This window comes from Rhincodon typus, chromosome 6 (assembly GCF_021869965.1).
Source record: "Rhincodon typus isolate 14 chromosome 6, sRhiTyp1.1, whole genome shotgun sequence".
Taxonomy (NCBI): Eukaryota; Metazoa; Chordata; class Chondrichthyes; order Orectolobiformes; family Rhincodontidae; genus Rhincodon; species Rhincodon typus.
This window is the reverse complement of record NC_063337.1, coordinates 51735356-51753385: the sequence shown is the minus strand read 5'-3', so window position 1 is coordinate 51753385 and position 18030 is coordinate 51735356. Positions and strand designations below refer to the sequence as shown.

Here is an 18030-nt window from a genome sequence, read left to right as displayed (position 1 = left end):
AAGATATTGAGGACAGAGGCCAAGGTAAGAAGTTAATTTCAATCAACAAGAACCTTGGTTCACTTCATTTGGGGCACACTCCAAGTTGGCCTCCGAGAATTCGCTTGTAAGTAGGGGTTAGAAATAACTTGCCTGTTAAGCTAGGATTTCTCGTGTCTCCAGCTGTCGATTTGCTGCAACCACTGTTCCTCCTGATTCTCCCTACATCACCCCAATGGCCCACCAAATCTAACCAACAGTCCATCTGATCTTGACCCCACCCCCTCATCCCCACCCAGCCAACTCCAGCGGCCCACCCAACTCTGTTTGGAAGGGTAATACTTTCCAATTGCACTTTCCTGTACTTGGTACGACTTGGCAGGCCCATCGGTTCTCAGCTGATAGTTTTTCACCATATATATTTTCTCTAACAGTCTTCCCAATAAATAGCCTTAATACTGTTCATTGTGTCATTGCCTGTTAGAGAATAAGCGCCTTATTCTTACCATAAAAGCAAAAGCTTTTTGTTGGAAATAGTCAGCAACTGTGGCAGTATCTGTGGAGAGCGAAACAGTGAATGTTTTGAGTTTATAGCCTTTTGTCATAACTAGCAAAGTCAGAAGTCACACCACACCAGGTTATAGTCCAACAGGTTTATTTGAAATCACAGGCTTTCGGAGCGTTGCTCCATTGTCAGGTAAAGTCAGGAGCAATACTCCGAAAGCTTGTGATTTCAAATAAACCTGTTGGACTATAACCTGGTGTCAAGTGACTTCTGACTTTGTCTCCCCCAAGAGCAGCATTGGCACCTCCGCATTGTAACTGGCAAAAGTGAGGGATATAATAGGTTCCTTCAAGCAAGTTCAGAGACTGGGAAAGGAGAGAACAAAAGTCACCTGTTACTTTAATTCCTTGCCCAATCCTACTCTGACTTCTGTTTCCTGCAATTCTAATGATGCTTGAATTTGTTTAAATGCTTTGTAGCTTCAGCTTTGACCTTGAATTCAAGGATTTCAGATTGTAGCCTTCTGTGCTTTTTTTTTTCCTTCTCTTCTGTTTATATTTTGTTTGTGGACAGCATGTTGATGATTTTCTGTTTTTATTTCCTTTATTTCTTCTACCTGTTATCTACATTTGAGCACATTCCACACCTCTGATTTCATGTACTACTTTTTGTTTTCTTATGTGGAACCTAAGCAAATAGCTCTGGAACCCCATGTAGACACTCTGCCATCCACCTGAAATGTATCATATTTATAAGAGATACAAAATGGAATTAGTCCAGTGTGAATATTAGGAGTTGGAGCTAGTCTATTTTTTATTCAAGGATAGAGTAAGATTCTGCAGAAATGGTGGAAGGCACTTCATTGTGTATTGCAACTGCTCGCCTGTTACTTAAATTTGTTCCTTGATTTATAGCTTAATCTGAATCTGCCAGTGTTCTGCTTTCTGAAGTTCAATCAATCACCAGAGGTCTTTAGTCATATTTGGTAGACTAGATACAGTAACAAAAATTCCTGTTTGATGAGAGACAGCATGAAATTGTGCTGCACATAGTTATGTTCTTGTTCAACTTACGAGGTTGCTTTGTTGATGTTTTTGGCCCAGACCATGAGAGAGAAGACTTTTTTGAAGCCTGAAAAAATTCAGTTTTCCATCAGGCCCTCTAATCTAATCAGTTAGATTTTCTTGTTCAATCTATCTGGTCCTAACTATGTGAGAGAAATGAGGTAAAAGCTGTTTCCATTTGAGTGACATTGAACGACCCAGACTGTGTTTCTAATTGTCTCTTTGTATTTCTGGTATAGCACTTGAATGACTAGGAAAAGTTGCATAATTATACAGGGTGATTCAAGGATCTGGTTCCTCCAAGTCCTATTCTCCACTGGTAGAAATGGATTTTGGAACCCCCAGCACATATTTTTAGTTTGATTAAACTCCTTGATTAAACCAGTGCAATCAGAATGCTTGTTAAGATAACAGTTAAACTAAGGAATTCAGCCTCATACTAGTTCCTGTTCATTGTGCTGTTATGCTTACAAAAACTAGGAATATTTTATGTTTCTCCTAAATTGGAGTATAAAACCTGTTGGTACATTGGAATCAGTGATAGAAGAGACAAATACGTTAAACTGTTCACTTTTAACAGAATATTTATTCACTTGTTTTCTGTGGCTTGTAGCTGTTTTCTTAATGTTCTGACTTTACAAGTGCTGAACGTGTCTGCTGCAAATAGGAAAGCAAAATGACCAACCAACAGGATTCAGATTTTGTTTTCTTAGATAACAACTTAATACCTGTCTCATGTAAATTATTTTTTGCTCATCAGTACCCATGATGAATTGATAGTTACAACTTCAAAAAGTCACATCTCATGGCTGGAAATAAGTACAAAACTTGCTGTAACAACTTTATCAAATTGGCCATTGCTGCCAAACATTACATGTTCCTGTTCAATGTGTATTGAGCAGTTGATGTTTTTTTTTAATTTCTGTATGCAAATTCAGACCGTTGTTTGTTATTATGCAATTTGTGCGTATAATTTACTTCATCTTAGAAGCTTTTTAGGCTCAGAACCTTCATATATGTAATTGAACAAAACCAAGCCCCTACTCTGAAACTTAATGGGGTTTTTCTTTACTTTTTACCTAACTATTTTGGTGACTTACTTCATCTATTCAGGTGAAAATATCATTGCTGTTGATAGGGATAATTCCAGCTTTAACATCAACAGTTTGTATGTGTCAGTCCTTTGTATCAAGGATGAGGGAACAGTAAATTTCCCATTGTCTGACATGATCAAGTTCTTAAACCTCTACATTGAAAGGACAGTATAGAAAGAGTGGTTCCCCTTGCTGTGGAATCTAGAGAAGAGGGGCAGCATTTAGGACTGAGATAAGAAATTTTGTTACTCCATGGGTTGCGCATCTTTAGAATTCTCAACCTCAAATATTTGTGGATGCTCCATGATTGAGTAATGCTGCATAGCACATTTCAACCCCACAATTACAACCGTATAGAAGTTCAAGGATAGCAGATACACGGGAACACCATCACCCATAAGTTCCCCTCAATCATTCACCATCCGACTTGGAAATATATCACTGTTCCTTCAGTGTTGTTGGGTCAAAATCTTGGAACACTCTCCATGATCCTGACTAGCATTGTGGGTCTACCTACAGCAAGTCGTCAGCCGTAGTTGAAGAAGGCAGCTCACCACACCTCCTCACAGGCAAATACGGGCAGGCAATAAATGCTGGCCCAGCCATTAATGTCCATATCCCATGAATGAATAAAAAAGACGTTCATTCCAACAGACCAAATATCTAAGGGGATCAGGTCTGAGGAAGTGAAGTGAAATTGAGGCAGATGATCAGCCATGATCATATTGAATGGTGAAACTGGCTTAAGGGGCCATATGGTCTACTCCTATTTCTCATATTCTTATCAACAGACTTAATGGGGAAGGAACAGGATTATTAATAACAACCACTTGTTAACAAAAGTACCAACAAAGTGGTAATGGAAACGTAGTCTTAGAAATTCTAAAGCCATTTTCCTAAATCTTGTTGTGTAACTTGCATGAAGATGGAGAAATACCCAGAAAAATGGCATGAGCAGTCATTTAAATTGCATCTCTGGGTGTTCTAATCTCTCTGGCTTTCAAATCCATAATGTTTACTGGACATCATCCATTACGAATGTTTTTTTGACTAAAAGTACAGGTGCTGTAAGCTTCAAAAATGTAAGCTTTTCCTATTGGCAGTCTTTGAATAATGAAATACATCCTTTTGAATTCTCTGAATTAGACCATTTTGATTTGATCTGCGAAATTAGAATTTGATCTGCAAATGGTAAACTTGAACATCATTTTCCATAGTTAGCTGAAATACTGAGTTATGTTCATTTATTATTTGTCAATCTTTATATTGATGTTTTGCTTAAATTGTTCATTTTGGACTGATTTGGTCACAATAAACTTACTAAGATATATAGATTTACAGATTTAATTCGACTACAATTTTTGATTAAAATTTGTATATTAATCTTTTATAAGCATTGGAGATTTTCTTGGAAAATCCTTACTTTTCAACTGACCAAAACCTGTAAGATTTTGGAGTAGATTTGTAGCTCGGGTTGTGGATGTTGAGGTTGGTTGGCTTGCCGAGCTGGTTTGTTGTTCCGCAGACGTTTCGTTACCGTGCTTGGTAACATCCTCAGTGCAGCCTCTGATGAAGCGTCAGTGTGTTTTCCTGCCTGGCTTTTAAACTCTGGAGTCCGTTGCGATGGATTGCCTCACTTCCGGGTTTCCTCCGTAGTGGAATATATATGGGGTCGAGTTCAGTGTGTTTATTAATAGCCTGCTTCGTGGAGTGCCATGCTTCCAGGAATTCTCATGCTTGTCTCTGCCTAGCCTGTCCCAGGATCTTGGTGTTGTCCCAGTCAAAGTCGTGGTTACAGAGGAAACCCGGAAGTGAGGCAATCCATCGCAACGGACTCCAGAGTTTAAAAGCCAGGCGGGAAAACACACTGTGACGCTTCATCAGAGGCTGCACTGAGGATGTTACCAAGCACGGTAACGAAACGTCTGCGGAACAACAAACCAGCTCGGCGAGCCAACCAACCTCAATGCCCAAAACCTGCTTTTGTTGCTGTACAAATTGTACTAAAGAATTTAGTTTAACTTACTCCAAATTGCAGAAAGTAATCACAAGGCTAAAACAAATGTGGAATTCTTTTAGATTGGCTGATTAAGTTTAGCAATCAGAAATTTTAAAAAAAATTTGTTTATTAGGGCTTTCACTCAAGTATATGCCTTTGGACCAACATTTCGTGCAGAGAATTCCCAAACCAGAAGACATTTAGCAGAATTTTACATGGTAGAAGCAGAACTTGCCTTCACTGAAAGTTTGAAAGACATTATGGAGGTAATGAATCAACTGTTAATAATATTGTACTGAATCCAGTGACTTTTCTACATTGTTCTCTGTGTGATCTAAAGCTGCTATACTTCATTAATCTGCTAATGATGACATAGCCATGTACCATAAATTACATTATAACATAGATTTTATTAATATTTTCTCACATCCTCCTCCTGCAGAAGCAAAAAATAATATCTTGATCCTCATTTATTGTCATCAATCCATAGCTTTTGTACATGACATAATTTGCTGTAATGATTTTGCAATCTTACTTTTCAGTTAACCACCAAATTAATTCTCAAATACTCAAAGTAAAGCATAAATCACCATTTCCTGGTTAAAATGTTAAAAGTATGTTTTTACTTAAATATATGTAACTTACAAGAGAGTCTTGTTTATTGTGATGCACGAAGAGAGAAGTATAGTAGCCTATTTTAAAACTCCAATTACTCACCCACAGTTCTGTGCACGCTTCATGCTGCCATTTTTAAATTCATGCAGCCTAACAATCATTTACTAGTCGCTCAATCACTGATGCCTTATTTTTCACAAAATTGGATACATCATCATTTGTGATAAATTGATTTTGCACATCTACCGCCTTGTGGATTCCCCCAATCTCCACCTCACTTCTCAACCACTAATCTACCTGAATATTCATTTTATTTAAAGCATTCGTGTACTCTAAAATATTGCCTAAAATGTCTGGCTCTGCATCTGTAATGATCTAACTTAATTTGCCAATTCACTTTATTTAGCTCCATTTTCATGCTGTCATAAGTGTCCTTATTTCAATTTAAAATATAAGCCTCAGGCCCACTCATCTCTTCCTCAAACTGAATATGAAATTCATTGTGATCACTGCTCCTGGGACCAACTCCACTATGAGTTGATTAATTCCCCTTCCATTATACTTGGTTTAGTGTAGCCTTCTCTCCTTCAGCTCCATAACATGCTGTTCTAAGGAAGTATTCCAGAAAATCATTTAAAAACTTCTCTTCTAGGTTTCTTTTGCCTATCTGATTTTTCCAGTGCATGTATAGCTTAAAATCCCTTACAGTTATCGTCGTACTTTGCTTCTCTTCATTTCTTCCTTGTCTTCCATCCTGCAACGTGATTTCTGTTAAGAACCCTGTACACCGTGCCCGTAGTGACGTATTGCTTGTATTGTTTCTCATTTCAACCAAAAGTGCTTCTACCTTTTTTTTAATTAAAGTTGGGTCTTGCCCCTCTATTGTGTTAAAACTGTCATCACCAGAACCATCTTGTCACTTTTTCTAACTTCCTCCTCGAATGTCCTGTACTCTTCAGTGTTCAGGTCCCAATTTGTCATCCTGCAGACATGTTTCTGTGAGAGCATAAGAACTAAGTGCAGAAGTGGGCCATTAGATTTATCAAGTCTGCTCTGTAATTCAGTGAGGTTGTAGTTGACCTAATAATCCTCAACTCCCTTTTCCTACTTTACCCTCACAACCTGACTGATTTAAAAATCTGTCTATCTCGACTTTTTATAGGCCAAATGATCCAGCCTCAACAGTCCTCTGCAGTAAAGAATTCCACATATTCACCACTCTGAGTGAACAAATTCCTCCTCATCTCTGTTCTAACTGGGCAGCTCGTAATTCTGTGATTATACCCACTGGTCCTAGACTCTCCCACAAAGAAACAAACTCAACATAATGGTAGAACATAAGAACAACAGGGAACTCCAGATTAGTGTATACAGAAAGACCACACATATGGACCAGATACCTAATTACACCAGCAACCACCCCAACGCCCATAAATGGAGCTGCATCAGGACATTATTCAAACAAGCCATAACATACTGCAGCATCCTGAAATTGTGCAAAGCAGAACAGGAACACTTTTATAGGAGTTTTTAAAAGGAATGGATACCCAAAAAGCACAATCCGCCATTACCTCCACAATAGACCGCAACAAGAAGACATAACATGGCCAGAGACACTAGTCACCCTACCATACGTAAGAGACATATCAGAGATGACCACAAGACTACTCGGACCTCTAGGCATCAGAGTAGCCCACAAACCAACCACCACTTTGTGACAGCTACTGATGAACGTAAAGAATCCCATACCCAGAACCAATAAAACTAACATAATATACAAAATACCATGCAAGGACTGAGAGAAACATTACACGGGCCAAACAGGAAGAAAACTGATAATAAGGATGCACGAACGTCAAGTAGCCATCAAGAGACATGACCAATTCTCACTGGTCTCATTACACACTGACAAAGGACACAAATTCGGCTGGGATAACACATCCATAAAAGCACGAGCCAAACAGACATGCCAGGGAATTCCTGGAGGCCTGGCATTCCAACCAGAACTCCATCAACAAACACATTGAACTGGACCAGATATACAAACCACTGAAAAACAGAACTGGAAGTAATGCCAACCACCCCAGCAAACCAAGGCGTATAAATAACAAGCAGGACAGAACAGCAATGCTTCACCGATGTGCACTGATGATGTTACCGAGCAGGGTGATGAAACGTCTGCAATCAAACTCACTGGATCGGTGAGCTTGTCTACAACCTGAGCTACAAATCTTCTCAAAAACATTAAACAAACTTCATATCTCTACCCTGTCAAGACTCCTAGGAAACTCTAATGTTTCAATAAGGTCATCTTTCATTCTTCTGAATTTCAATGCGTATGGGGCAAACCTACTCAACTTCTCATAAAATAATTTCTCCATAACCAAAATTAAACTTTTCTGGACTGCATCCGATGCCAATATACTTTTCCTTAGATAAGGGGACCAAACTGTTCACAGTATTCTCGGTGGAGCCTAACTAGTGCCTTGTCCAATTTTTATAAGTCTATTATTTTTTTGCTCCATTCCCTTTGAAATAAAGGCCAACATTCTGTTGCCTTCTATATTAACTGCTGAATTTGTATACTATCTTTTTGTGATTTCTACGTGAATACTCCTAAATACCTTTGTGCTGCAGTTTTCTGCACTCTCTGTATTTAAATAATATTCAGCTCCTGTATATTTCCTGCCAAAGTGGGTGACCTCACATTTTCCCAAATTATGTTCATCTCTCAAGTTTTTGCTCACTCGCTTGAACTCTCTCTATCCCCCTACAAACTCTGTGTAATGCTCACTACTCGTCTTCTCACCTATTTTTGTCCTCCACAAACTTGGCTATAATACATTCACTTCCCTCATCAAAGACGTTCATATATATTGTAAACAGTGTGGCCCGAGCACTGATCCCTGCGGCATTCTATTAGTTAGAGGTTGCCATTCCTGAAAATTAGCTCGTTATCCAATTCTCTCTTTCATTAACTAGCCAATCCTCTATCCATGTTAATATACAACCGACAATGCCATGGGTACTTGTGTTATTAAGTAGCCTTGCAAGTGGTACCTTATCAGATACCTTCTAGAAATCCAAATATGTTAGATCCACAGGTTTCCCTTTATCGTGCTTGTTACCTCCTCAGAATGAGTTTGTCAGGTACAATTTCCCCTTCATGAAGTCATGTGACTCTTCTTGATCAAATTACGTGTTTCTAAATGCTCAGCTCTTGTACCTCTTATAATAAACTCTTAATATTTTCCTAACAGCACATGTTACACTAAGTGGCCTATTGTTACCTTTTTTTAATCCCTCCCTTCTGGAGTAAAGGTGTTACATTGGCAGTTTCCAGTCGTCCAGAGTATTAGCGGTGTATCCTCTATCACTTCTTCCTTTAATATACTGGAATGCATCCCATCAGGTTTTTTTCTCGTGATAGTTATTGTATTCATTTCCTCTTCCATGTTTTGCCCATTTGATTATTTAGTATTTTCGGAATGCAATTAGTCTTCTCCTGTAAAGACTGCAAAGAATTTCTGTACCATTTTCTGGTTCCCCAAAATTAATTTGTCCTCCAAGGGACATATAATCACTTTACCCCTTTGCTTATTTAAATATATAAAAGTATGCTGTTGCTATCTGTCTTGATATTATTTGTAATTACTTGCAAGATACAGTGCTCCTTAGACTTTTTAGTTTATTTGGACAGCACTTTCCATACCCATAATCATTACCGTTCAGAAGGACAAAAATGATTGATACATGGAAGCACCACCACTTGCAGGTTCTCTTCCAAGCCATTCACCATCCTGACTTCGAGCATCCCTTCAATTTCCAAGGGTCAGAATCCTAAAAATCCCTTCCTGATAGCATTGAATGTACTTGCACCAAATGGATTGCAGACGTTCATGAAACCAATTTACCAGCATCTAGGGGTGGGCAGTAAATGCCGGTCTAGCCAGCAAAACCCATATCCATGACTTTTTTTTTTTTAAAAGACTCTTACTAACCTGGATAAGTGCAGCTCCAACAAACTCTAAGCTCAACAACATCCAGGCCAAAGCAGTCTGCTTGATGGTCGCTGTATTCACAACATAAACATTCAGTCCCATTGACTATCGAGACATAGTGGCAGCAATATTCGACATCTACAAGATGCATTGCAGCATTTCAACTAGGTTTCTTTGATACCACTTTTTGGGTGGTGGATGCCAAGTGCTTGGAAGGATGAGCAGCAGAGGCATGGTACCACTACCTACAAGTTTCCCAACAAGCCAGGTCCTGTTGTTATACCGCTGTTCCTTCACTGTCGCTGGATCAAAATCCTGGAACTTCCTTTGACCAGTGCTTGCATATTGAAACCATACAGACTACAATGATGCCAAATAATGGTTTGTTACCACCTTCAAGAGTGGTTAGGGATTGTCAACAATTGCTGGCCTAACCAATGATGCCCACACTCTATTCTTAAAAAAAAAAAGTCGGTTCAAAGTGATTTGGCAAATGTTTTAACTTCTCAGCTTGTGCCAGTGTGGTTTTCTTGAGTAATTTTGTTCTGGAGCTTTAATTTCCTTTCCAACCTGCCATATAGTAATGCCTTGTCTATGGCATTGTACATTGGCATACTGAAATACAGCATCCTGCAGATAATTTTCAGATAAAGTGGAGAAAAAATTTTTGCAATAATACTTAAAATACTGTGGACTTTCAAGTTCATTCTGAAAACGTCTAAATCTGATATTTATTAATTTCACTAGATTGTGTAAAGCATAACATGCTGTTCTGTTGTACTCTTTAACCCAGAGGCCAGAGGCATGAGTTCAAAACCCACTTTGGTGCTAGCAATTTAATTTCAGTTACTTAAACCTGAAATAAAAAGCCAATAACAGTAATGGTGACCATGAGACTAAAAGGGGGAAAAAATTCATCTGGTTTATTAGTATCTGTTAGGAAAGGAAATCTATTGTCCTTATCTAATACAGTCTGTATGTAACTCCAGGCCTGTGATAATGTTGTTGACTGTTAATTGTCCTCTGAAATGGCACTTGAGCCACTGAGTTGTATCAAAGCACACAATTTACTCCCATCTTCTCATGGAAAATAAATGCTGATTTTGGAGGTGTTGTCCACATTCCTTGCATGAAAAGACTTGTCTTTCCTCTAGTCGATTGATTTAAGACTTGATTTCAGAATAACTGCAATGTTTGCCACTGGCTTTGACAATATTATCTAATTTCTCCAGGTAATGGAGAATCTCTTCAAGATCACAACTTCACATATTCTTTCAAACTGTCCAGATGATGTTGAGCTCTTCCACAAAAATGTAGCTCCTGGACAAAAGGTATTGTATATCCGTCTCCAATCTTGTAGATTAATCTTCAGTTTTTCTGCAATGAAATTTATACAAAGACAAGGATGATGGAGCATTGAGAAACCACATAATTTCTAGCAGTTTTTGTACATCTATCTTAAAATTATGAAAATCTGATGAAGCAAAATTCCAGACTTATAAAATCATGAATACATGGCAGTTTTAACAAAGGTGCCAAATCCAAAATATTTTTGTATCCTTTTGTCCACAGGTGCTGCCTGAACAGAATATTAAGATTTTCTGTTTTGGAAATTTCCATCACCAATAATTTTGGACTTTTTTGTTTGTTAGTATTCCGAGTTTATAATTTCTACCCCAGAAAGTTAAAGCATCCCTTTGATTAAGATATAAAAAGTGATTATCAATTTTAACACCACATTCATAATGAATATAAATAATTTTAATGCTTTTACATTAATAAATTTTTTTCTGCTTCTGAATTGATATGTTAAGAATTGCAAAGTGTCACTGGAAATATATAATTCCAACTGAATTGAAAACAAATTAGTGTAGATGTTAGAACTAAGAAATAAATGTTGAAACTGTTAGAAATTCTCAATAGGCCATATAGCATCCGTAGGGAGAGAAATGCAGTTAACTTATCCGGTCCATAAACTTCCATCAGATCTGCAAGATGTTTTGAGATGATCAGCTTCTAAGCTAATACACATTAGGGAATGAGAAGGGGATATGAGGGGCGGCACAGTGCTCCCTCACAGGAACCCAGGATCGATTCCAGCCTTAGGTGACTGTGTGGAACTTGAACATTCTTCCCGTAACTGTGTCAGTTTCTACCAGGTGCTCTGGTTTTCTTCCAACAGTCCAAGGATGTACAGTTTAGGTGGATTGACCATGCTAAATTGCCCATAGTATCCAGGAATGTGCAGACTAGGTGGATTAGACATGGGAAATTCAGGGTTACAGGGATAGGGTTGTGGGTGTGTGATAGAACACCCCACCCAGATCTTCGGAGGGTTGGTGCGGACTGATGGGCTCAATGGCCTGTTTCCACACTGCAGGGATTCTATGATTTTTTGAGAATGATAGGAACTGCAGCAGGTTCATGATGGAACAAGGCAAAAGATGGTGATAATATCTTTTTTTCTCTGTTAAAGCAAAGTCCATGAGCTGGTGAGGAATTATTTTTAAGGAAAATTCCATTCTATTTTTCCAGTCTTCTACAAAAGGATTAGTGACTAATTATGGACATTTTATTCCTAGGAAAGGATGGAACAGATGCTGAAAAATTCATTTCAAGTGTAAGTGAGTTATTTCTCTTATAAAAATTCAATGGATTTTTAATGTCTGTAAATTTTTTTTACATGTTTGCAGCAGAATGTAGGTTTGGCATCCTCTCTTTCTACATGGAAGCTTTTTTTAAATGCATCTTTTCGTTTTTCACTTTTGATAACAGACTTGTAATGGGGTGGCACAGTGGTTGGCACAGTTGTCAGCACAGTTGTCCTCACAGTGCCAGGGACCTGGGTTCTAATACAGCTTCGGGTAAACGTCTGTGTGGAGTTTGCACATTCTCCCCATGTCTGCATGGGTATTCAGCTGGTGCTCCGATTTCCTCCCACAGTCGAAAGATGTGCAGGTTGGGTTGATCAGCCATGCTAAATTGTCTGTAGCATCCAAGGATGTGTAAACTAGGTGGATTAGCCATGGTAAATGCGGGATTACTGGGATAGGTTGGGAGACTGGGTCTGGGTGGGACATTCTTCAGAGGGTCGGCGCAGCCTCGATAGGCCAAATGGCCTCTTTCTACACTGTAAGGGGTTCTGTGATTCTATGCGTGATCATGTTAATATTGCCTAAAGGAAATACATGTTGAAAAAGGCAGTCTATAAGGTTGCAAATCCCCTAGATTTGATAATTGTGGTTAATCAAAATGTTTGGCAAATATAACATTTTATTCAATATAACTGAAATATAAATATATTTTTTAGGCTTTCCTATACTGAAGCAATTGACATTTTGCAGCGAAGCACGGAAACCTTCAAATTTGAACCAAAGGTAAAAAATGTGGCCTGAAAGTGGAATCATTTTATGAAATTACAACAGTGATATTGGACATGTAATACTTGGAGATATTAGATGGCTTTTCTAGACTACTTTATTGAAAATCTAATTCCCAACTGTTAACTAGTGATTTTAATACTTCTATAACAAACAGTTAACATTTGTTATGTTAAGCCTAGTTTTTTTTCAAAATAGTTAAAATCAAAAAAATCACTTGTTCAAACTGCTTCATTTCAGTTCCCCAAATTAATTCAGTATTGGGACAAACATTTAAAGAAGTAATCCTTTGGCCATAATTTTAACATTTGTAGATAAAACATTTTTGTTGTATATCTTCAGCAAACTTGTTCTCATTCTTTGCTTCCTCAACATGGATTTTGGAAGCCAAATTGTAATAAAGTATCTGGAGTTATTGTTCACATTCCACCTTCTTCACTGCTGAGTATCCCTACCTTTTTTTGTCTTTAAACCTTTTTACTTCTGTTTCTTGTCTTCAATGTTTCGCTTTCTTCCTCAGACGACGACTTTGTTGCTTTCAATTGCTTTTAGCATTATTCTGTCCATTTATTTTCATATCCAAATGCCAAGGTAATAAAAATGAAGGCTGTAACAATGTTAGACAGCTTTATTGGCTATATTTCAAGCTTCGCTAAGCACAGGAGATAGAAATGCATTCTCCAAATTCGTATTCCCATGAGGATTCCCGTAAGAATGGAAAATATATTGTGCACAGTTTAAGTAAATTTCGACAAGAAGTATTTCTTCAGTGTGTATTCTAGTAGAGCAGGCTTTACAGTACATACATCAATTTAGTTGCCTTTTACTGAAGTGCTTTTATTTAATTCTAACCCATCTGCTTAAATGCAGATGCGGTCTGAAAAGGAACTAGTGGCAGTAATTTCTACAGTTTTTGTACTGTGTAAGAGGAAGTTCTGAAGTAAACTGCAGGACTGGACTTAAACACAAAATAGGTATTTTTCAATGTTTTCCTGATTTCTGAAGTTTTCTGGCCAATTTGCAATATTAACTCCCTGTAATTCAACACAGTGATAGCCATATATGCCACTGTGCTTGTCATGAACTGACATGCCAATAAATACTTCTGCTCAGATTTAAAGCAGTTGTCAGTATTGAATTCCAGACACAACCTTCAATTTCTTAAATATGACTTCCACTTATAATTGGAAAATACTTATTATAATTAATGGATTATGAATTTGCATGTTTGTCACTGCGCAATGTTTTCTCTTAAGCTAGACAAAGCTGATCAGGGTTTTTAAATAGAAAAAGATTGTGATTGTAAGTATAGCTGAGTATGACAAATTGTTTTATGATGTGAATTGAAAATTCTTTTTATGAATGATGTGCATAATGTGTTCACTACCTGTGATCAAGTGTAACAAATATTTCTAGCGGCAACCAGGACAGTAAGACTTGTCAAATCTCACAACTTTACACAGTACAGCTGTAGGTGTTCAAAACTTGGCACTTCTCCTGTTGAACTGAGCATGTTTCTTCAACTTCCCTATGTCTAGTTCTTTCCAGTTGATGCTACAGACAAATACTTGCAAATCCATACAGAAGGAAAGTTAGTCCACGTAATTCTGTTTTAGTTTGATTCCTATTATTGAGCAATAGCTTCTTGAAAACAAAATACGTGCATAATTCCGATTAAAGGAATTCCTTTACAAATAAATACTAAAATTAACGTGGCAGTCATGGATATTTGAAAGCAAATCTGATGTATAATTTAAACAAAGTGCATAAATGTGTTGCTTTCCAACTCCTTCATTTGTCATGAAACTGAAACTGTAATTTCATTGGAATGGCATGTTTGCCATTGTGATCATTTATAATGAGATGGGGATAGTACTTGCATGACATTTCATCTGGTAGGCAGGAAGCAGGTTTCTCAAATTTTGTTTCAGCCATAATGTATTTTAGTAGGCATCTTGAGTTACTTAATGAATTGTTTCAAGCTGGAAAGCTTTGCTTATAATAAGTTAAAATGTTAAAATGATAATGGAGTAGTATTTCATTTAAAAAGATGCTTCCAAATTATCTTTTTTTAACTAAAGTTGAAAGGATGTTGTTCTTCAATTATTTTTGTTATTGAATGTAATTATATAAAAGCTGTATGCATCTGCATGTACTGTATGCATTATCTTTGAAACGGTGCTGAAATAAATATTGACTGTCATCTTTTACAGTGGGGCTGTGACCTACAGACTGAGCATGAGAACTGTCTGGTACGGCACTGTGGCAATATCCCTGTTTTTGTGGTTAATTATCCTTATGACATCAAGCCCTTTTATGCCAGAGATAATCAAGATCATCCTCAGCATACAGTAAGCAGAAATTGGATGATTTATGTATTGAGCATTGTAATATCTAACATAAGCTCATTAACTCATCTTCTCTGGTGATGGGAGACATAATGGTTCAAAATCTACTCATCTTTCAGATTCTAACTGAATGTAGCCTCTTGCACTGTTGTTTGTTTAACCAGAATATGTTCTGTAACAATGGTTTAAATAAACTAAATAACAATCTATTCAGGAAGATTTTTGAGAAATGACAAAATGATTACACCACGCTGCTACAAACAGCATTATGATACAAGTATACGTGTTATCTCCCTTTCATCTTCATTTTCACCTTATTGGAAGAACTCATCTTTTTGTACAACTACATATTTTTAATTGTCAGTTTTTCTCTTGCATATTAAAGACTATTAAAATTTGAGCCAAAAGTATTTCTGCAGTGTATAAAATAATTAAAGAAAAGACATCCCAAAATAATATGGACAATGTGCATGTTTAAATTTGATACATCCTCCAAATTATTAAGATTAAAATAAAATGCAAATACACATTACCATGGTTAAATTATATTACTATTGAAAGGTATGAAAATTGTCCTAAAGTGCACCACGTAGAATGGTGAATGTTAACTACAAGTTGTAAAAATATTGCATTATATGGATGAATTACCTTATTAAATGTTTGGTGCTTTCCTAAATGTGCATTTTCTGAGCATTATCAACAGTGAAATTTCAAGATCGGGACATAATTATAGCATAGCTCATCGGAGGAGACCATTTGATCCATTTAGTCTCTGCCAGCTCTTTTGTAGGATTACCCCTTCATCCCACTTTCCACTGCTTCTCATATCCTTGAGAGTTTTTCTCCTTTGAACAGTTACCCAATTCCTATTTAAAAGCTTCCTTTGAATTGGCATCCATCACTCTCTCAGGTACTGCTTTCCAAATCCTGACTACTGATTGTAAGAGGTTTTTTCCACTAAATCACCTTTAAATTTATTATCTCTCATTATTAACCCTGCAATCATTCAAAACCATTCTCTTTACTCACCAAATCTAAAGCTTTTCCTCATTTAAATGTCTCTTCAAGATTTCATCTAACCTTCGTTTTCGGTAAGCAGAACAGCCTCTGTTTCAGCAATCCTTTGGGTATTGTTAAGGCTAGCATTTATTATCCATTCCTAATTGCCCTTGATTGCAGTGAGCTGCTGCCTTGAACCATTGTGGTCCGTTTGGTGCTGATGCATCAACTGTGCAGTTGGGAGAAAATTCCAGGATTTTAACCCAGCAACCATGATGGAACAGCAGTGTATCTCCAAATCAGAGTTGTGTGATCTCAAAGGAGAGCTTCATAATTTATCTTCTATCCCTGAAATGATTCTAACAAATCGCTTCTGTAAAAACCGAAAGAATTGCAAATGCTGTAAATCAGAAACAAAAACAGAAATTGCTGGAAAAGCTCAGCAGGTCTGGCAGCACCTGTGGAGAGAAATCAGAGTTATTCACAGGGTTCTGAGGAAGGGTCACTCAACCCGAAACATTAACTCTGATTTCTTTCCACAAGTGCTGCCAAATCTCTTCTATACCCTCTCCAGTGCTTCATGTCCTTTCTCAAGTGTGGTGACCAAGAATTTGATATTTCTTGTAATTAATCTTGAGTGATCATTAAAGGTGAATTGAATAATGTCCTTGTATGATATCATCATTCAGTAATCCATTCTTGTTAGATGCGAGATCAAGAGCAGGAACTTGAACAATCTTCACCTTCCTAACCAAGAGAGACAATGTTAAATTATATTATCTGTTAAATCAGCACATTTGAAAATCAAATTTAAGTCCCCACTGGTATGTATGGCTGAGGTACTTAACTTTAGTGTCTTAACCAGTTAAGCCATTAGAGTCATTTTGAGGTGAAGAAATGGAAAATATACAGAGTAGGGTAAACAATTGTTTCCAATTTCATTTGTCATTACAGCAGATGTCTGTATCTATCCACCAGAAAGAATTTTATTTTGTATTGAATTTGGTGTCCAAAGAAATAAATTTTACTTTTACTTTGTTACAGTGCTATAATGCTTCAAAAATCAGTGTGTGTCTTACAACTAATTATCTTTATATAGCAAATTAAAAGATAGGAACTGGATGGGTATTAATGTGATGTCTGAGCACAAATGTTTTGTTATCAGGCTGAGGCTCAGAGGCAACATGATTGTTTGGCTCTCCTTTCGAATAGTTACTAATGTGAAACACTTGTGTTACTTTTACACTTGTGTTACATGACCTGAAGTCCATACCTGTATATACTCCAGATGAGCTACCTCCCAATTCCACGTCATCTAACTCTATCAACATATCCTTCCTATCCTTTCTTCCCTGTGTTATCTGACTTCTCCTTAAGTAAATACAAACCATTCACTTCAATGACTTCATGTGGTAGCAAGTTCCACTTTCCAAATTAGTATTTTCTTTTACACGAGGGGAAGATAATATTTGAATATAATAGGAAGGATAAGTGGAAGTGATCACCTGAATGTGATGCAATTAGTGGAATCAGTTGAAGTGAACATGGGGAAGGTCGTGTAGAAACGGTGCTGCAGAGATGTGATATAACTGAAATCTTTGCCAGTGAGGTACAGTAGATAGCCGGTAGCCCGGACTTGGTAAGATTAGCTGATGAAGGCTACAGAAAAGGAAAGGAGAAATGTTCTGAAGGAATGTCTAAACAGGGTCAATTAAAGTAGTCATTAAGTTAACTGCTAAATTCCAAAACATTTCCATCAAGTTTAGAATCTGGAATCAGTACACTGAAGGTAACTGATGAGTTTATTTTTCAATATGAGGACCAATAAGAAAATGCTTTAATGATTTTGCTAGTTCTCATTTGTCAGTATCAAAGACCCTGAACCCAGGAGCCAGAACATCAGTCCCATTGCTGCTTGGGTAATTGTCATACTTAACTTTGAAGCCTAGATTTCTCCGTTATTACGTCATGAATCAAGTATATTAAAATCACAAAATCCATCAACTGAAAGGGATAACTGATTTAAGCAACAACCTGTCATGGCCA

General features: G+C 37.2%; 1 protein-coding gene across 8 annotated transcripts in view; it reads left to right on the top strand.

Moving 5' to 3' along the window:
- nars2 (asparaginyl-tRNA synthetase 2, mitochondrial) overlaps nucleotides 1-18030 on the top strand; it is a 74535-nt gene that overhangs the window by 33577 nt on the left and 22928 nt on the right. For all 8 annotated transcript variants that reach the window (XM_020530696.2, XM_048597817.1, XM_048597818.1 and 5 more), the window contains 5 exons: nucleotides 4775-4907; nucleotides 10490-10588; nucleotides 11840-11877; nucleotides 12568-12634; nucleotides 14851-14988. In XM_020530696.2, the coding sequence (XP_020386285.1) occupies nucleotides 4775-4907; nucleotides 10490-10588; nucleotides 11840-11877; nucleotides 12568-12634; nucleotides 14851-14988 (475 nt within the window). The remainder of the gene's footprint in view (nucleotides 1-4774; nucleotides 4908-10489; nucleotides 10589-11839; nucleotides 11878-12567; nucleotides 12635-14850; nucleotides 14989-18030) is intronic.